General features: G+C 46.9%; 6 protein-coding genes across 6 annotated transcripts; 2 read left to right on the top strand and 4 right to left on the bottom strand.

Annotated features, from left to right (window-relative positions):
- Nucleotides 1-981: 981 nt before the first annotated feature.
- On the top strand, nt 982-1,632 carry BJ212DRAFT_1300870 (uncharacterized protein; the record flags this gene model as incomplete). The annotated part of the gene is made up of 4 exons (XM_041333042.1): nt 982-1,113; nt 1,162-1,212; nt 1,260-1,424; nt 1,480-1,632. 4 exons carry the CDS (start codon nt 982-984, stop codon nt 1,630-1,632), a joined length of 501 nt encoding a protein of 166 aa, XP_041191643.1.
- Nucleotides 1,633-2,135: 503 nt separating this feature from the next.
- BJ212DRAFT_388439 (uncharacterized protein) lies at nt 2,136-3,746 on the bottom strand. The gene is made up of 2 exons (XM_041343077.1): nt 3,396-3,746; nt 2,136-3,336 (listed from the first exon to the last, which is right to left on the bottom strand). Exons 1-2 carry the CDS (start codon nt 3,411-3,413, stop codon nt 2,203-2,205), a joined length of 1,152 nt encoding a protein of 383 aa, XP_041191644.1. The 5' UTR covers nt 3,414-3,746; the 3' UTR covers nt 2,136-2,202.
- Nucleotides 3,747-4,604: 858 nt separating this feature from the next.
- Nucleotides 4,605-6,370, top strand: BJ212DRAFT_1482355 (WD40-repeat-containing domain protein; the record flags this gene model as incomplete). Its single annotated transcript, XM_041340403.1, has 8 exons — nt 4,605-4,776; nt 4,832-5,103; nt 5,168-5,527; nt 5,582-5,623; nt 5,677-5,812; nt 5,871-5,956; nt 6,004-6,162; nt 6,218-6,370. 8 exons carry the CDS (start codon nt 4,605-4,607, stop codon nt 6,368-6,370), a joined length of 1,380 nt encoding a protein of 459 aa, XP_041191645.1.
- Nucleotides 6,371-6,753: 383 nt separating this feature from the next.
- On the bottom strand, nt 6,754-10,465 carry BJ212DRAFT_1432803 (CHAT domain-containing protein). The gene is made up of 5 exons (XM_041337710.1): nt 10,325-10,465; nt 10,130-10,269; nt 9,985-10,082; nt 9,486-9,930; nt 6,754-9,445 (listed from the first exon to the last, which is right to left on the bottom strand). The coding sequence occupies exons 2-5, from the start codon at nt 10,170-10,172 to the stop codon at nt 6,975-6,977; spliced, it is 3,057 nt and encodes a 1,018-aa protein (XP_041191646.1). The 5' UTR covers nt 10,173-10,269; nt 10,325-10,465; the 3' UTR covers nt 6,754-6,974.
- BJ212DRAFT_1365108 (uncharacterized protein) lies at nt 10,153-10,465 on the bottom strand (the record flags this gene model as incomplete). The annotated part of the gene is made up of 1 exon (XM_041336059.1): nt 10,153-10,465. A coding segment is annotated over one exon (168 nt), but the record flags the coding sequence as incomplete, so codon positions are not given.
- A 3,120-nt stretch (nt 10,466-13,585) lies between these two features.
- Nucleotides 13,586-14,922, bottom strand: BJ212DRAFT_1482357 (uncharacterized protein; the record flags this gene model as incomplete). The annotated part of the gene is made up of 5 exons (XM_041340404.1): nt 13,586-13,653; nt 13,712-14,290; nt 14,347-14,435; nt 14,490-14,788; nt 14,815-14,922. The coding sequence occupies 5 exons, from the start codon at nt 14,920-14,922 to the stop codon at nt 13,586-13,588; spliced, it is 1,143 nt and encodes a 380-aa protein (XP_041191648.1).
- Nucleotides 14,923-19,985: the final 5,063 nt, after the last annotated feature.

The raw sequence follows: 19,985 nt of genomic DNA on the forward strand, positions 1-19,985 counted from the left end.
AATGGTGAGCGGGGAGTGGGGGTATCAAGAGATGGTCGATGGGTTGTCACCACTGGTTGGGAGGAACTCAAAGTCAGGGAGGTTGAGACAGGGATCGTGAGAACATTTCATGAAGATAATTGGATCACCAACATCGATATCTCCGAGGACGGCACGTTGCTAGCGGTTGGGTCGACTGACATCAAGACGCAAATATGGAGTGTCGGAGTGCGGATATGGAGCTTGGACACAGGCAAAGTCGTGGCTGGTCCATTCACATTTAGTGATGTTGGTACACTTCGACTCTCGAAAGACTCAAGGAAGTTGGCGGTGATGTCGCACTGCCTTCAGGTGTGGGATGTCCAAGCACAGAAATTGGACGTACAGAAATCCATCCCTGTTCCGGGGCCAATGGGTCCAGTCTTCTGGACAGCAAAAGACAAATCCATCGTGGCCCAATTCAAGTTCACTGTAGATGAGTACCCCATGGCGATCTACGAGTTTGACTCGTCGACGCTCGAGATTATCGGAGCTCCTTTCAAAGGGCACATTAATACTATCGAGGGTCTAGCACTCTCATCTGATTGTGTTCTTCTCGCTAGCTCTTCCCACGATGACACCATCAACCTATGGGCCTTTGAGTCCCGCCAGCTCCTCGCTTCATTCAATATCAACTTCACTCTCTCCATTATCTTCTCACCTGATTCACGCCAACTGGCTTACACCACCTGGGTTGACACCAAAATCTACATATGCAATATTCCGGCCAATATCCTTGCTAGCATTGGGCTTGCAGAACCACAGCCGAGTGTATTTTTCCCCCATATATCCATCATTTATGTGCTAATATTCTTACAGACCAGTGGGTCCAAACGTTCGCGCTGTGCTGATCTACTCGACGTACGTGGTCCTACCCTTTCATTATCTACACCTCACCATTATTTGTTATAGTTCGATGCAACACGTCGTCCCGTGCGACGTAAACCTGTGATAACACCTGCCATGTCTCCCATCCCTCGACCTTTGCCGTATACAAGGGACACATATGCTTACCTCCGATTTCTACGCAAGCTCCTTTCCTCCTCTTCTCGTACGGTCTCAGTTCGCACCGACGGGCCTCATAATCCCCTACACGTATGTTTCTTATATCTGTTTGCTTCCTGGTTGACGATTCCCTTTCAGTTCCCTGCCATATTCCCCCTACCCCGTCCATTTATAAAGCCAAACGAGAATGTTAGTGCGGACTTTCGTCATTGCGTATTTGATTCACGTTCTTTTAGTCTCAACCCACACCAGCACTACCAACCACCCAATTCTCCGTCGCCAATCCTCCCGCAACCCTCAAATCCCACTTACATCGACTGTCAACCTGGTGGCCCTCTCAGACAGATCATGCATCGCCGACTATTAATGTTGTTGATGTTCCTCTCGCACCGGGTAAACTGGTATGCCCCTCTCATACTTCTCGTTGTGTTCCAAATCTCATACATTCATGTATAGCGGTACGCTACAGCGGGTGCTCCTGGCGATGAGGATGACCTCATACGTGATGAAGACTATGTTTCTCTTCCTCCTTCCCCCAATCCTGGCTCACGCCTGAGGATTGTCAACACCGGACAGCATGGAAGCGGTCGCTCTTGTTTCTGCTTCTAACTGGTCTCGAATTTCTTCCCTGGTATCTCGTAACTGTAATTACTCGTTGCATGCGCTGTCCTCCCTACACTTATGTTAAAGTCATAGTCACTATTTCACTATTCCCCCTAAAGCGCTTGAGATATATTAACAGTCCCTGATGGTCGATGCTGTCCAGACTCTGGTGTCAACAGCGGTCCGAGGTATCGCAGGTCGCGAAAGTGTTTGGAACCACACTAAAAAAATTGGTGCGAGGACCTCGCATACGGTTCTGTATCCAAACTGGTGCAATCAGAAGGTCAGTACCAGTCCCAACGCAGATTCGTTGAAAAATGTGACATTCTGATCGTTTGTAAGCAGGGAGCATCGGGAAACATCCAACGTTGAACATTGAACTACCATTCTTATTTCTAAATTCGCTGAAACTGATGCTTTTGAAACGAGCATGTATTGCGTGAGTTCTTGCCGTCACATGTGTATTCGACGATCCTTCTTTCTGCGTATCAATTCACGGTACTCATTATAAAGAGCTGGTAAACTACATAGTACATCAACTGTCATCATTTTACGAAATAGGTAGCCAACATCTATTTAAACATACGAAAAAACGCCTGTCGAATCTTCTGCAAGAATCTCGAAAGAAGGAATAAGGGTAGCGTATTCTGCTTGTTGCTCTTCTGTTGCCCACACTGTACTGTGGAAAACCAGCCTCTCCAGGGGACATTTTGACCGCGTCAAGAATTCCATGAACGATTCATGTGGCCACACCCCCCTAACGCTAACTTCAAGCACGCGCAGGTTCGGGAGTGTGATAACATTGAATAGGCCAGGATCCCCGCCAAAGTTCCGAAGTACGGTCCAAGACAGGTGTAAGGATTGAAGGTTGGTGTGAGTGACTGGTTCTGCAGTCTGACTCGGGTGGAATAATCCGGTCATCTTCAGCGAAGAGAGATTAGGGCATAGACGGAGTATGTGGGTGCATGCGTGTCGTCCATCTACGTTGATCTCCAGATGTGTGAGACGGGCCAACGCGGAATCAGCGAAGGCATTTAATCGGTTGCGGTTGAACCACACATTCTCCACGTTAATCCTGCGCAGATTAAGCGGCAATTTTGAGAGAGAGCAATTAACAGCTCGCGCAGGATCATTACAAATGTATTGGCGTATAGTGAGCTCCTTGAGCGCGTGAAAGTCTTCCATCATGAAGGGACCGTCGCAGGATATAAAGCCAAGTAAGAGAGACGAGACTTGCTGAGCGTATGGCTGGAGCAGGCTTTGTAGCTTGCTCCAGTCAGTGCCGCACTCAAGTCTTAACGAGACTGGACGTCCTCCTGATCGCTTGAGCCAGGAGTCGTAGCCGAAAGCTCTTGTCTCCCAGTCACGGATAGTTCTCTCCTGCCAGCCTTCGTACCAGAACTCCACTTGGAGCCTGCACCATAACTTAGGAAAGCCCACAGCAACCTCCCTCCATCGGCGACATATCCTGGTCAATAGCATGGGAGCCTGTCTCGATGCATAGACCAAGTGCTCGTCTTCGGGCAAACAGTAAAGGAAGATTTCGGAAAGAATTTCAGTCGGCAAGCGCGAAATAGGCGATGAAAGGCTTCTGCAAGAAGTGTTGGACTGAATGATGACGGCATTCTCTTCGCCGAGTTGCGGCGGACAATAGCTAACACCGTTCCTGACGGTTTGAAGGCCCAAGTCCTTGCCTGTAATCAAATCCAACTGTTGAAGTAGATATTTATTATATTCAGACGCCAATACCTCCAATACCAAGCACTTACAGGATTCCTGTGACCCATCAGTGGTAGCTGAGACCAATGATGAATCAACGTTTGAGTTGAATGTCTGCATGTTAACACGAATGAGTTTGAGATGTTGGAGATGGAGATTTGAAGGAAGAAACAAGTCTACCGTTCGCCAACCGTCAGGTCCCTATTTAAATGAACACCTCGCAAACCACAGTTCCACAACAGACCCACATTGCTATTGTAGTTTCCCATAGCCGGTCTTTAGGTAAAACACCCGCCATCCACAAGTAGAGACCTGGCATTGTTCCAAAGGTGGTCGGTGTGGGCGCCGGTGGAACTGTGGAACCGGGTGGTCTTGCTCAATGCTTTTAGCATACTCGATCGGCACCACTAGACCATCCAAGACCTTTTATGTCTTTACGACCACTGAAGGTCGTAGAACAGACCTGTCGATCGAGCTGTGACCTTTATTTTATCCTATAGTAGTCTTGCGTGTGATAGTTGACAGGGACAGTGGAGGCGCTCACGAAATTCGGGTTCGATTCCAGTCTCCTGGCATCTCTACCGTACGTACTGAAGGGTGATTCCCCCTTCACTAACCGTTTCCCCTCCACTACATTCTTAGTACTGACGCTCCTGCTATATGCCAACCATGACAAGTAGTTGGAATATAAGATGACTCAAGGAGTGCCGGGGAGTCACTTATAGCAGCGGGGGTTAACGTTGACACATGATTGCACCGTGCCGTAGGGAAATTCGAACGCGCATCAGGTTAATTTGGAAGTAGGTCGGAGTACTGGGCTTTACGTAGAAATAAGTAAAAAAGGACATGCTGTATGATGCACAGCTGTCTGCAAGATAGAAATACATAGAGGTGGGATGCGCGCCTATATGTCCATCATCGCTTTTCCTCCTTGATAGCATCCTGGTAAGATGAAAACCCATATGAGCATCACGCATGGATGAACTGACGACTGGCTTAAGCAGGCAGTGGGCACTCGAATGAGTTGAGTTGAAAATCAAGCCTAGCCTTAACAGAGCACGAGAAGAACTCACCGAACACCAACCGATATACTTGCCAACCTGTCTGGCACCCACGGCTGTGATGGCGTCCAGCTCAACCCAGCCTGGTATCGCGACAAAAAATTGATTCTGACACCAGTCAAGACCTTAGAGGGACATGGATGGAATTTTTCGCCGGATGACGATTATTCCATCATGGGGAGCAAACATATTTCGTCCATGTCCTATTTTCTCGACGGCAACCAAATGATCAGTGGATCAGGCAATAAGACCGCTCGGCGATGGAACCTGCGGGAGGGCAAGGATATTAAAGAGGCTCGCGAGGTTTGCAAGAATCGTATAGAAGTAGTGGGGGTATCAAGGGATGGTCGACGGGTTATCGCTGCAGCTGGTCGGGTTCTGAAAGTCTGAGGTTGAGACGGGGATCGTGAGAACATTTCTTGAAGACAATCTGATCGAGTGCATCGATGTCTCCCCGGATAGCACGCTGCTGGCGGGTGTGTTGGTCGATTCTGTGCGGATATGGCACTTGGACACAGGCGAACTCGTGGCAGGTCCATTCGAATGTGGAGATGATGGTATTCGCCAATCAGCACTTCGATTCTCGGAAGACTGTCGCAAGTTGGCGCTGCTGTCAGCGGCGGGGCGGTTCCTTCAAGTGTGGGATATCCAAACGCAGAACTTGGATGTACAAAAATCTGCCACTTTCAACGGTGGGGTCTAGTCAGTATCAATCTTACCGGTACCGGTATTCTGGACAACAAAAGACACATCCATCGTAGCCGCATTCAACTAGCCTCACTAACAGTAACACCACCACAACAATCTATGAGTTTGACGCGTCCACGCTCGAGACTATCGGAGCCCCTTTCAAAGGGCACACTGATATCATCACCGGTCTAGCACTCTCATCTGATTGTACTCTTCTCGCCAGCTCTTCCTGTGACAGCACCATTAAGCTCTGGGCTTTCGAGTCCCGCCAGCTCCTCGCTTCATTCGACGTCGAGTCTCCCTTAACCCTCCTCTCACCCGATTCACGCCAACTGGCTTACACGACTTTTTTTGATAGCAATATCCATATATGCGACATTCCAGCCGACATTCTTGCTAGCGTTGGGCTTTCAGAAGAATCGCAGCCAAGTGTATGTATTCCCCGCACGCATAGATCCATCATTTATGTGCTAATATTCTTACAGACCAGTAAATCTAAACGTTCACACCATGCTAATCTACTCAATGTACATGATCCTATTATCTCATTCATCTACGTCTACACCATTCTCTACCATAGTCCGATGCAACACATCGTCCCATGTGCCATAAACCGGTGATAACACCTGTCATGTCTCCAATCCCTCGACCTTTGCCTACAAGGGACCCAAATACTTTCCTTCGTTTTCGACGCAAGCTCCTTCCCTCCCCTTCTCGTATGGATGCGACTCACCGATGAGCCTCATAATCTCCTAGATGTATGTTTCTTTTCAGTTTGCTTCCCAGTTGACTTGACGGTTCTCTTGCAGTTCCCTGCTACATCCCCCCTACCTCGACCACTTATACAACCCAACGAGAACGTGAGTGGGGGCTTCCATCATTGCGTATTTGGTTTACATTCTTCTAGTCTCGACCCACGCCGGTACCACCCACCAGCCAATTTTCCGCTACCAATACTTCCGCAACCCTCAAATCCAGCTTACATCGAATGTCAACGTGGCTTACCCCTCAGATAGATCATGCATCCCCGGCTATCGTCGATGTTCCTCTCGCGCCAGGTAAACTGGTATGCACATCTCATTTTTCTCGTCGTATTCCAAACCTCACGCATCCATGTATAGCGGTACGCTACAGTGGGTGCTCCCGGTGATGATGATGACCTGATACGCGACGAAGACTATGTTTCCCCTTCTCCTTCCTTAAATCCCGGCTCTCGCGCACAGATGGTTAACGCCGGACAACACGGAAATGGCCGGTTTTGTTTCTGTTTCTAACTGATCTCAAGCTTGTTCCCTGATGTCTCGTAACTGTAATCGTTGCCCCTTACGTGCATCGTCCTCTGTGCACTTATGTCGAATTCATGCTCCCTATACCAACTAAGACGCTTGAGATATATCAACAGTCTCCGATAATCGATACTATCCAGACCCTACTGTCCTATGTCTAAGTCAGCAAGTCAGTCCCAACACAGACTCATTGAAAATGTAACATTCCGACGTTTCGCAAACATGGAGCAACTCAGAAAACAACCAGCGTTGAACGTCGAAGTATCATTCCTATTTCTAAATTCTGTGCTCGCCAAAATTGATGCTTTTCTGAGCAAACGGGTATTGCGTGAGTTTCTGCCGTTGCACGCGTGTTTGACAAACATGATACCAGCCTTCTTTCTACATATCAATTCATGCTACTCCGCCGTGAATCACTTGTTTGCCACTAATAATAAATGACGCATTATCAGTAAAACAAGGTAGCATATAGTAAGTACATGACAGACGTATGTAACAGGCTAATTCAGTAATTGCAACAACTTGAAGTACATTGGGGACGAAAAAGAAAGCGATACAAAGAACACGTGAAACCATACCAATACAGCAGGAACTATACACCGATATGAATGAAAACCATCCTCTGCTCAAGCGGCACTTTCGTCTTCACAGCGTGCGTAGCACGGTTGAGTGCCCAGGCCGCCTTCGTACAGTCCATGACACCCTCCTTTAAACCATCGAACAAATTCTCGTAGAACGCTTTGACAACGTGCTTTGCGACAGAATCGTCGACCTCCCACAGCGTGCCAATGACGCTCTTGAACCCCGAAAACTGGAGACCAGCTGCGAGGTGAATCACTTCGTCGGGAGTCTCCTTATCGCCGACGGCGGTATGACAAGCGGATAAGAATGCGAACTCGGCGTGTGGAATATGTTTCTCCATGATATCGAGCAGCGTCAGATGTTCGTCTCTCATGACGAAGTGGGAATTGTAAGGCTGCGTAGGGTCCTGCTTTCCATGGCAAGCGAGGTGCACCCAGGTATTCTCCTCCAAAGCTTTGAGTGCGCCTGCTCGTGTGGCTGCGTCACCAGAAATAGTGGTACGGTTGGCCGTCGCAGGGACGAGCTTATGGACAAGCTCGAGCTCGCTGTCGACAGCCAAGAGCGCCTTGCCTTTCCCCGTACCCGGTTGACCCTGTCCGATTGTCACGAAAGATGGAGTGACGCGCTTCTTCATCATCTGTCTAGATCTGACCAGAGCCGAAAGTGTTGGCGTGTAAGAGCAGATGTAGAGGTCCTCTAGGCATGGCTCTTTAGAGCGATCTGCCCTCGTTTGAAAGGGGTGAGCTGCATGGAGAGGAATAAATGTGAAAGCTGCAGTTGGACACAACCAGATTCGAGAGCCATGCTTTAGCTTCAAGACATGCTCGAGTACGTTGACGATGGGTAGCATGATCTCTTCCCATACTGTCCGCAAGAGGACTATTAGATCGTTCCGAGGCACCTTTGGGCCCATAATGGATGCGTGTCGTATGGCCCTGGCGAAGCGATCCTTCAGATTATTCAGATCTGTGAGAGTGACAGATGGTAAGGGAATATGACGGGGTTCTCCTGAGGTTGGAATAATGATGGCGCTGCATGAATATTGACTGGCAATAAGGATGATGACGGGGCCTTGGCGTGCTGCCGCTTGCAAGTCTTCGTACGAAGGCGGGAGCAGGAATCGCGAGAACGCTTGAAGATCACGGATTTCAGCCACTGCAGCGTCCCATTGCCCTGTAAGTATTCTATATTCTGTTGCAGCTCGATCAGCTGCAGCTGGGTCAGCACCGCCTGCCGAATCCTGAGCATGAGATAGGCGCTTGTTGAGCCCCAAGAGCTTTTGAGCTAGTTGCGGACACGCAGACTTAAGGTCTTCCAGTGGAGTCCTGAGTCGAGAGGCCAACGACCACTGCTGGCCACGGCCCTGCTCCACAAGTTCAACTGCCTGTCGTAGATTGTGACGACGTATGGCACATGAGGCCGCATCTACAGGGAGTGATTGTGCACCACGAAAAGCAGTTGCAGCTTCCCGCCGTGTGACGATCGATGATCGCGTCATCACGTGGCTGTCGAAAAGTTCAAAGCACATTTGGTATGCTTCCAGGGCAGATTCATGTTGATAGACTTCTGCTTGATGAGCCCAATCAATAGCCTCTGTGATACGCCGAGGAAATCCTTGAGTAGGATGTCCCGATGCCAGTCTGAAGTTCTCTACAGCGAGCGACAAATCAGCAGGGTCGTGTAGAATCCGGTAACGAGCTAAATAGGCTTCCTGCAGCCGTGTGTAGCTGAACCATCTGTCTGGGTGCAGTGAAGACAGAGCCACCAATGACTCTCGGCAGAGATGAATGGCCTCCTCAATATCTTCATTCTTCCGAGTTTGCGTAAAACGAGAGCAGAGCGACGCGCTCAAATTGGAAAGACTTAAATGGCGCTCGGGATGGTCATGCCGCTTTAACCGAAGGGATTCCCGATACCGATCAATGGCCTCATTAAGATCCTCAATGACATGCAATTCGTCGTATCTGGTGTCGAGCGTGAGGGCAAGGCCGTGAAGCGTGGTATCACGACATGGATGCCCAGGTGGACGCAATGTCAGTGCCTCGCGATGGAGGCTGATAGCTCGGGTGATGTCATCAATGTCGTTGCATTTGTTGAAACGGATGATGAGGGCGCCCCCTAGGTTGTCCAAGGAGTTGTCACGATATTGGTGCCCAACAGGGCGCAGGCGCAGCGCTTCTTCATACAAAGAGATGGCCTCATCGAGGTCATTAGGTTTGCCTTGGTGATCGAAGCGGTATCTAAGCGAGAAGGCCAAGTTGTTCAGGTAGTAAGCACGGTCAGTATGTCCCTCGGGGCACAAAGACATGGCTTCACGACCAAGTTGTATGCCCATTTCAAGATCATCGACGGTGCCATGCTGATCAAAGCGTGCTTCGACTGCTTGTGCAAGCTTGTCGAGGGCTCCGGGACGGTGTTGATGGTCCAGAGGACAGAGCTCGAGGACAACTCGTCGAAGGTGGATGCCTTCATCAGATTCGTCTATCGGAAGATTGTTGCATCCGTTGATCACATAATCAACACCATTTGCCCCTGCTTGCGATGCTATGAAGGTAGGTGTCCTCTGGACAGAGAGGCAGTAGCTCATGATAGAGTTTGGCAGATTCGCAGATGTCGGCAGCAGTACTTTTCTTGTTGTGGCGCCAAGTCAGCGCTTCGGTGAGATTATATAGAGATAATGGATGATCGGGATGGCACTGCGGACGCAATGCAAGGACTTCACGGAACAGCGAAGTGGGGGTATCAATATCTTCAAGATCGTTGCAAATATACCCCCGAAGGCGCGCGTACGCAAGGTTGGTGAGGGCTGTTGCATGGTCGGGATGGCTGATGAGACACTGGTCTAGAACCAACTGAAAATGCTGCACTGCATCGTTCAGGTGAGATACCGTCTTGCTCGTCACGTATGCGGCAAATTGTGCGTGGCCCGTATCTGTGTCTCGAGCGATCTTGCAGTCTACAAGGGACTACGATTGGCGATCCGTCAGCAACAGCTAACAGTAGAGACCAGCGTCACTTACATCAGACAGCGCGCCTTCCTGATTGTTGCAAGCATGTACAATGGTAGCCTTCAGCGTGAGGGAAGGGTAGACATCGCAGACGGGTGGGAAAGCCAAAGCTACGAGATGTTAGTATATGTGCATGAATGAGAAGAAAATGACTCACCGAAAGGTTCATCTCCATGATCAAGTAGCTCATCCCATGACATTTGAAGTTTCCCAATGACCTCTCCACTGCCTAGGATTCGACCGGCCTCATAGGACGCCCTGATCTCTATTGATAATGCAGGCGAGGTATGGGATGATCTAGAAACAGAAAATCAGCTCTCGCATCGCATCGGAAAGTCTCCATGGACTGTACAGAGTCACAGTGTCGCCCCACGCTGCAGATTCCTCAGATGATAAGACACTGATGGCCGATTTCCAGCGTCTATGGGAATCAACATTGACGGATATGTAAATGCCTGCGGGAATGCGCTCGGAGGGGACTTGAAGATTTTTTCCGCTGATGACTGTGAAAAGAGTGTGAGGATCGCGAAATGGATGCAAATGTGATATAGAGCGACCCACCTTCAAGTCTGATATGTCGGCTTTCCAAGCTACTAGGCATGGTAGTGTGATGAAGTAAAAGGACAAGGATGGACTGAGTGGTTAACGGAATGGGTGAGAGGGAAAGACAGGGGTAGGGATATAAGACTGTGGATGGATGAAGTTCGGCTGAGGGAGAGGAGAAGAGGTTGAGGGTTCAGGCTATGCTACATGTGTATTTCCATGTTGTCGATCGCAGTTCGGCACGATAGACACTGATACGAATGCATTAAGCGCTGGAAATGGAGATCTACTCAGTTGGATTAGCGGAAGAATCTACGCTGAAAAAAGTGTAGACAAAGTCATGATTAGTCTTCAGCGAAAGTGGCCCGCAAAAGTTGAAGGGGATATGCGAGTCTCAGAGTGTCTGGTGATGGTTGCAGGTCCTGGACATGAATCGTAAAGTCGTACCACTCATTTAGCACACTTCGAAAGTAAAATGTAGAATCGAGTGTATTTTGTAAGGTAATGGACAAAAGAAAATACAAACTGCTGAAAACGGAGCGCACAGAAAAGCCGAACGATTCTATATGACTTGTTCAATTGAGCTGACAGTGACATGGTGGAGGATTGAGCGTAACAATGTTGTAGAAACAGCAGGAGAGAACATGAGAGTCGGATTCATGGATGTGAATGGTATGAGAGTGACAGTACTAAACGAGAGTCAGCTAATGGACGAATTACTACTACCAAGTCTCGAGAATACCTGGCCAGCCCAGTGTCAACTCGTGTCTGCCCGTTGAACAAGCCTCAATTGGTTGAATGCTTCCCTCCAAGTTGTTCCCACGACTGCCAGCACGAAAATCAAACAAGTCCAAATTCCTGACTTGACTTGGACCCTCCAGATTTCGACACATACCAACCTTTCATTGGCACCAACAGGAACACCGACTAATTTCTCGAAAGGCGCAGTTGGGAAAAAGGTCATCATATGTCTTACATCAGGTGTTGATTATCAAGGCATTCCAGGCTATACTGTCATATTTATGCATAATTATGGCTAATTACAGACATCATGGTTATGCATGGTTGTTGCTAATCCACCATGCTCATAGTTTTATGCATAATGGTACCTGCATCACACTGAGCCTTTTGTGGAACTTTGAAACCCAGCACACCAAATATGACTCCGCATTTTTGGCCACCTACTGTGGGAATTACCCCACAACACCTAAAACATTGCCCCTTTTGGAAATCTTCACAATTTCAATTGTTCTCACACCACCTGAGTGACACTGTTTATGTTACTACTTAGTAACATGAGAAGGTATGCTCTTGCATTACTAGTTAGAGGGAATAATCTATACTACAGTACTGCACCACTTACTTTAGTACTCAGCAGTGACTTTGCAGGTATGTTTTTTTCCTCTCAGCTTTATCCAATGGTGGCTTAGCTGACTGCAACATAATCAACTTTTGGCAATGTGCAGGCTGGGTGCCAACTACTCCCACCACTAGTGCCAACATTCCCACAGCCTCTGCTCATTGTCTACAATGATGAGCACACTGTGAAGAAGAAATAGGTACTAGGCTGTTAGCAACTAGCACTACTTATCCTAAGAGGCATGAGTCAGTAGATTGGCCCGAGAGGACTGCTATTGAAGCACTTCCTTCAAATATATGCAAGGGAAACAAGTGAGTGAAGGAGTTAAAACCTATAGTGGCCTAAGAAACTAGAGCACTGGCTGTATGTATACCTTCGAATTCCTATGTCAAAGAATTGACTGGTGTTAGTATCGCAAGCACAAGATGAATACTAGAGGATATGTGCAAGTGCAGCGAATGCTGGATACTGGTGTGGTAGATACAGTGACTTGCAAAACCGTTACAATGTTTGGTACTTTTTCAGTGTACACAATATAGCGCCTATGCACGTGGGAATCATGCTTAGTGTTGGTGGGGGCGTGTGAACTACAAACCCGCGGCTACAGGCTGACACTTAGATCACATGATTTGGCTAAGGGAATGTGAAGATATGCCTATTTTAAGACAGAGATACCATTGTAATGGTTTTGCAGCTGTTGATATATGTAGATGGTGGGATCTCAGTCAAATCAGAGGATGGTTACTGTTATTTGCTTATACAAATAAAAATATACATAAAAATATCATGTCTGAGTTTGAAATTGCTCCCATGCATCTTTATTCCCAACAATTGCTACTATTTCCTTAGGGGGATGCTCATACTCTGCAAGTCTCCTTTTGACAAGGTCCCAGAGATATTCTGATGGGTTAAGGTCAGGAGATTGTGCAGACCACACCATAGTCCTAAATTCCTGCTCATCTAGTCACTTCAGGACCTTTTTGCAGGTATGATTAGGGTCATTGTCTTGCTGAAAGATGACATCAGAAGCATTAAGATCATGAAACTTCAGGAAATTCTGAAGTTTATCCTTCAAAATTTTAAGGTAAAGATCTCCATCCATTCTACCATCAATCTTAGCAGCATAGCCAACTTCTTCACAGGTCATACAGCCCCATATCATCACAGACATTCCATTAAACTTGATAGTTCCTTATACCAATCTGTCACTATGCCCCTCTCCTGACTTTTTACAAGCCCATTTGCAACCATCTGACCCTAGGTAATTAATTTTGGTTTCATCAGACCATATGACCAACTTCCAGTCCTCCAAAGTCCAATTTTTGTGAGTATAGGCAAAGTCCAAGTGTGTTGTGCAATATTTGGCAGACAGTAGAGAGTGTTTGGACTTGACTACAGCCCTCATCCCAGCTTTTTCAGGTAGCAGCAAGTGGTACTTGGGCTGGGGGGCTAATTGACAATATTTGAAAAAGATTTGATCACTTGGATAGCAGTTTCTGCCTGCTGAGTGAAGATGAAACAAATAGGATGACAAATATTGACTGAGGAAAGCTTGGTTGAATGACCACCAGTGAACTTGGGGGGATATTGGGGGTAGTGCACATGATAGAGAACGTAGATATACATAGATATGTTGAAGTAATTAGTCCGTCAGCTTCCAAACAATGAATGAGCACCAACCCATCCCACAATTGCACAAGTGAACAAATGTCATGAGGAGAGGGGAAGGGAGCTGAGCCAAATACCTTGCAACTGTGGTGTGTTGGTGTCTGGGGCTTCTGCAGGAGAAGGAACATGGGTTTTTCCACTGGAGGGGGAGAGGGGGAAGCCACATACTGCCGCTTGGGGGACTGTCAAGGCTAATGACACGATGATGGGAGGAATCAAGCTCCATCCCATTGTCATTGTCCATGTCAACGTCCCCCCTGCCCAACATACCCAGTGTGTTGCCAAGGGGGGCAAAAAAAGGATTGTTTTCATTGGTGTGGGGGTCATCATCAAGGTCACCATCTGGATTGTCAATTGGACTGCCCCCAGTGCTGGAAAAATGAGGAGGGGGGGGATGCAGAGTACTTGGAGGGGTGTGCTGAGCGCCCATGGGACAGGGCTGAATGCTTAGAGGAACACACTGAGTGCTAGTGTCAGGTGGGCTCCAGAGAGGGAGCTGAGGGTCTGGGGGAAGTGGCTGGGGGTCTGGGGGATGGGGCTGAGGGTTTTGAGGATGGAGCTGAGGGAGCTGAGGACTGGGTGGGTTTGTAGAGGGACCAGCCCCCCCATGTGGACAAACGAGTGAGTAGTAATTTGTGGTGTGGTCAACTTCTGGCTGGGAGGTGAAGATCTTCACACCGATTGTTGGATTTGAGAAGAGGAATGGGTGGAGCTGGTCATACCAAGGGGACTTGAGTAGTACTTGTTCTTTAAATCAAAAAAAAAAATGTTAAAAAATATCAAAACAATGATGAAAAACTCACTGTGAAGATTGGTGGCTGCATGTTCATCAAGTGGGGTGATGCCAGCGCCGGTCTTGTTGAACTTATTGTGCTGATCCCTAAACAACTTCCTAAGACTTGAAATATTTAAATTAGTGGCAACAAATCTGAATAAAGGAGGTCACTTATGTGGTGCAGTGGTTGCCACTGATACATCAAATTTTTTCGGGTCCTCAGCATATAATGCTGAATATTTGGAGTCATTCTTGAAGATCAGCTTTGACAAGATCTGATGGATGTCCCCTTTGTCCCTGCCAGAGGGATGCTCCTCAGTGCTAGAACTGGTGGTCTTTTTCCCCTTGTAGAAAAGAGTGCATGCATTGGAAGGATTAGTGGTGAGGTGGGTCACGAGAGTGTCTGTGCAGTGGAGATCTTGGGCCCTGGTCCAATGGACAATTCTCTTCAGTCTGGCAGGCTTAGGAGGCTGATTATGAGTGGGATTAGACCCACATCCTCAAGATTTCCCTCTTCCACAGGATGCGGATGGATTTGGGGGCAGCTCCATTGCCTTTTGGTGAGTTTGAGCATTTGCTTGAAGCCTTGCAGAACAGCAAACATGTTGGTGGACAGCAGGCATGGTGATTCAGACTCCAACTTCATGCCAGCCGACTCCATCATTGCTAGAGCACTTAGCCAGTGTTTTACTGAGTGCTCTAGCGAGTTTAGAACTCTACTCTGATTCCCACTAGTAGTAGTGCTGACACCAGTTGTGGAGGCAATAGAGTGAATAGAATGACTAGCATTAAGCTGAAAGAGAATGGTATTCTTTTGAGTAGTAGAGAGAGATCCCATGGTGGTAATGATTAAGAATAAAGAAGTGTGGGAGAAATTTCAAACTCAGACATAATATTTTTATGTATATTTTTATTTGTATAAGCAAATAACAGTAACCATCCTCTGATTTGACTGAGATCCCACCATCTATATCAACAGCTGCAAAACCATTACAATGGTATCTCTGTCTTAAAATAGGCATATCTTCACATCCCCTTGGCCAAATCACGTGATCTAAGTGTCAGCCTGTAGCCACAGGTTTGTAGTTTACACACCCCCACCAACACTAAACATGATTCCCATGTGCATAGGCGCTATATTGTGTACACTGAAAAAGTACCAAACATTGTAATGGTTTTGCAAGTCACTGTATAACATGCACAAAATCAACTGTGCTCGATAGAGTGGCTGGACACAAGAGAGATAGCATGAGAGAAGGACCATGCTATGTTACCAGTCGTGGGTCAGGTGTTCAAGAGCCTAAGTATAAGGTCCTAGCAGTACAGAACTTCAGAGCGGTCAAATTGCGCAAGATTGTTTAGTATGAGCAAACAGAATGGATTGCACAAGGTTTACAAAAATAATGCAAGAGCAACTCTCCTATAGAGCTGGGTCCAGGGGAAAGGGAACTAACTCAATTGTATGTACTGCAGTCATTTTATCATAGCATGTGAAGGTCCAGAATGCATAGGCAAGAATTGTAGCATAGTAAGTGAGCGTGCAACAAGTCTATAGGTAATAAGACATCATGTGCTGCAGGATGTGAGTAACATGTAATAAGACCTGCAGCTCATTTAGCAATGATATTTGGGGAAAATAACACACCAGTGGAGATAGGTGGACATGGATAGGACATGGGAGCACGGGTCGCAGGAGGAGTGTGCACCTATTGTCAAAGGAGCATACTAAAAGTGGATGAGTCAATATATATGGATTTAATAATCAGCACTTTATCTCCTTTCCTGGGAGTGAGAAGAACCATGCTAGTAATTATACATGCCTAGTACCAGTATGATCATCACAACACTATATCACTCAACCTCACTCAAATTTGAGTGTGTTTTTTGTGCACCCTTTTTCTTATGGTCCTACTCTTGTGATGTTTTTTTAAGTGCATCTGTCTCATTTTAGCTATATATTTGGTGAGTATTTGTCATATCCCACAATCCAGACTCACATTTCATAATATTCCCACACCTTCCAAGCCTATGTCCAGACCCCATATCCGACTCATTGCCAGATCCCCTTCCACTGTGTGCTCCACACCTCAGTAGGATCAACTCCATTCCAGATTTACCCCTGAGCTCCAGACCTCCAGATCCTCACTACTAGCCTGATCCATACCACCCTATCCTGTCCACCCTATGCACACTCCATCCAGCAAGACATCTGAACTTCACCTTGTCTCAGATTCAGGACTATATCCACCTCATCATATCCCAGTCCTGTATCCACCTCACCTTCCAGATCCTCAGATTACCCTTTGCCCAGCTTGGCCTATGCATGATTCCTTTACATATATAAACCCTAGTTACCACTTGTACTTTTCTCTAACTTGAATCTACTCAGTTCTCTCTGATACTCGAACTCTAGCTCCTTGGGAAGGAGGCTAGTCTGTGTCCCATTTGAACTCTAGATCCTGTGGGAGTCTAGATGATCATTCCTGAGGGAGGCATTGACTCAATAAGGTTCTATCCTTAGTCAACTCTGATCTTTGATTCCTTTATTGGAATGACTCTATCTGAGTTCATAACACAGACCATGTCTGCAAGCCTGACTCATATACGAGCAGACCACCTGCAAGCTGAGAGAGAGCTCCAACTTCAAGCTCAAGGTGAGTGTACAAATCACTCTTTTTTCATTCTTACAGCAATGTATGAGCAGATCAATGTTGCACACAGCAGGCTGTCCTTGCTGTGGAGGCTTTGCTGGAAGCTGGGTCGACTTTCAATGCAATGAACCAGTTTTATGATGGTGAAGTGTTGATGCAGCATTCAGACAGCAGTGATGGTGATATGGATGGTGTAGCAGCATGGACTTCCCTTTCTTCAGCCCTTACGCTGTATTCCATAGCAATTACATGTGCTCTGTACTAATAATGCTAATGACTACTCATTACCCCAATCATCCCCTTCATTCTTGTCACTCTCACTGCTACTCTCAACAATGGTAGCACTCTTTTCTACTGTCTTGGTGTGCTTCTTCTGTTATGAACTCGGATAGAGTGTCATTCCAATAAAGGAATCAAAATCAAAGTCAATCAAGGACTGTGCCTTATCGAGTTAACACCTCCCACAGGATCTAGAGTTCAAATGGGACAGTGGCTAGCCTCCTTCCCAAGGAGCTAGAGTTCGAGTATCAAGGAGAACCAAGTAGATTCAAGTTAGAGAAAATACAAGCAGTAACTAGGGTTTATATACATAAAGGAATTGTGCACAGACCAAGCTGGGTGAAGGGTAGTAAGTACTCAGAAAGGAAGGTTCATGGGAAAAAAGAGTATGAGTCAGAGATAAGAGAGACCATGAGGGAACAGCACAGTGAAAAGGAAGCATCAGAAGTACAGCCATAAGGTGTCTGCAGTGATGATGGGAAAAAGAGTGGGGCACTGTAACATTACCCCCCAGTCAATGTCTGAAGTCACTGACTTCAATCACTAAGAGACTGATAGTTGTTAGGGTTGAAGTCAGCATCTCTCACAAACTGCTTCTCATGCTCCTCTTGTTCAAGATCTTTTCTATCTTCATAGATCTTAAGCTGGTGATGGAAGGCCCAAGAGCCAGGCTTGGCATTAATGATGCATCGTCCTCTAAGAGTAGGACAATAGGCAGTGAGGTGCTTCAGGGCATGGTGATGGCATTCTCAGCAAAAGTAGCGAGGGCAGTGGACCTGATGATGTCCTTCCTGCTGGCAGTATTGACAAGTGATGGTAGAGTAGTCAACACCATTTTGGTCATGATAGGTTTCCTCAGATGGGGGATGAGAGTCGGAGGAGGATATGGGCTTGTCTTCATCAATGATGATGGGCAGAGCAGGAGATGGTGTAATGGGGTGAGATAGGCCTATTCCGAAGGTGATGGTGTTTCTTTTCTTACCACAAGCATGGTGTGGGTTTCCTGCAGAGTGTACTGTGAGCTGAGAGGGAGCAGGGATGGGGGTGTCATCATCAGAAGATTCCAATGGGGATCTGGGTACTTCTTGGGTGGTGAAGTGAAGGGGTTTGACTGAGATGGAGCATTCTAGTTTCACAATCTCAGAGATCATTTCTGGGGTGAGTGCTTGCTTGAACCCTCAATCTAAGAGTTGCTCAGTGGTGAGGGACTTAATCTTGGTCACATGATAAATGATGGAATGCTTGGTGGTTTCTTCAGCAGGGGCTGCAATGGTATGGGTGTAACTAGACACCAGGTCTGCACTGCAATGGATGGTCATCAAAGAAAGAGAAATGATGTCTTCAGAAAAGAAAAGATCTAAAGGTAAAACACAAGGAAGGGAAGAAAGGGTTGATTCAACAAGAGCTTGCTTGTGGTGAAGTTTGAGCTGAGAGCAATGGAGTTCAAGAGAAGAGTTTGAAGATTGTGAAGAAGGCATATTCTGGGATCAGGTTTCTAGGTAAAGAGTCAAGAGAGTTGAAGGTGGTCTTTATAGGTTTTCAGGATTTCCTGGGTGTTGTCTAGTTCCTTTTCAGAGAGCCAGGAATTATCTGAAGAAGGGTAACCCTTCCATGATACAAGGAAGCATCATTTTCCTTTTATGTTTCCCTTATGGGCGAGAATGGCTTCTATCTCATATTCTTCTCATCCATTGATGATGTCAGGGGGAGGTTTGGTGTGGTTCAGGCCATGGACTTCTGTTTCCTGATAGGAGGATAACTCAGAAGTGTGAAAGATGGGGTGTGATTTCCAAGAGGCAGGGAGTTGGATCTTGAATGTGATAGGGGAAAGGATGGCTTCTACTGTGAAAAGGCCGTAGCATTTAGGGGCAAGCTTCTTTGAGGGTAGTCTGGTGATAAGGTTCTTTGCTGATAACCAAACTTTCTCACCAATCTTCCAGGGTTCAAACTTCTTTCCAAAAGTCTGATCAGACATGCATTGCATGGCAAGATTGTGACAAGAAATGGCTTCTTCTCTGATCTTCTGAAGGTATTTGACTCAATCTTCTGCTGCAGGGATGGTAGAGTTCAGGAGAATGTAAGGGATTCCTCAGGGTTCATAACCCATCATGAGGTGAAAAGGGAAGACATTGTGGGCATCATGCTTTCAGTGGTTGTGGACAAATTCAGCCATGGGCAGATGTTTTACCCAATTGAGAGGTGTAAAGCAGCAGTAGATGTGGAGATAGGTTTTGAGTTCCTGATTCAGATGTTCAGTCTGTCCATCAGTTTGCGGGTGATAGGCGGTGGAAAGTGTGACTTCATAGTCAAGGAGTCTTCCAAGTTCTTTGGCAAATTTAGAGGTGAACTGGGGTCCTCTGTCAGAAATGATCTTGTCATAGAGTCCAAATCTAAGAAAGACTTTCTTGAAAAAGAGTTGGGTGACTCCTTCTGACGTAATGGTTTTCTTGCATGGTGAGAGAATTACCCCCTTCATAAGGCCATGGTCTACCATGACCATAACCAAATAAAAACCACCTGATTCAGGTAAGTCAGTGATCAGATTGACAGAGATCTGTGAGAAGGGGCGAAGTGTGGAGGAAGGGATAGGGTTCAAGGGTGGTGTGGAGGGATGAGTGTCAGATTTCATTTGCTGACATAGTGTGCAACCCTCAACATATTTGCAGATAAAAGTGCCCATTCTGGGCCACCAATAGTCACATTTGACTAATTCTTCAGTTTTAAAGCATCCTGGATG

Source organism: Suillus subaureus (assembly GCF_016647635.1).
Source record: "Suillus subaureus strain MN1 chromosome Unknown BJ212scaffold_22, whole genome shotgun sequence".
In the NCBI taxonomy this organism is placed as follows: Eukaryota; Fungi; Basidiomycota; class Agaricomycetes; order Boletales; family Suillaceae; genus Suillus; species Suillus subaureus.

Bases quoted from the DNA above. Each gene is read 5' to 3' on its own strand.
- BJ212DRAFT_1432803 (XM_041337710.1), bottom strand. From the start codon at position 10,172: ATGTCATGGGATGAGCTACTTGATCATGGAGATGAACCTTTCG. The intron at 9,931-9,984 runs GTAAGTGACGCT...CGCCAATCGTAG, and splicing joins AGGAAGGCGCGCTGTCTGAT to TCCCTTGTAGACTGCAAGAT. The intron at 9,446-9,485 runs GTTGATTATGTG...ATCTTCCGATAG, and splicing joins CGCAAGCAGGGGCAAATGGT to ACGAATCTGATGAAGGCATC.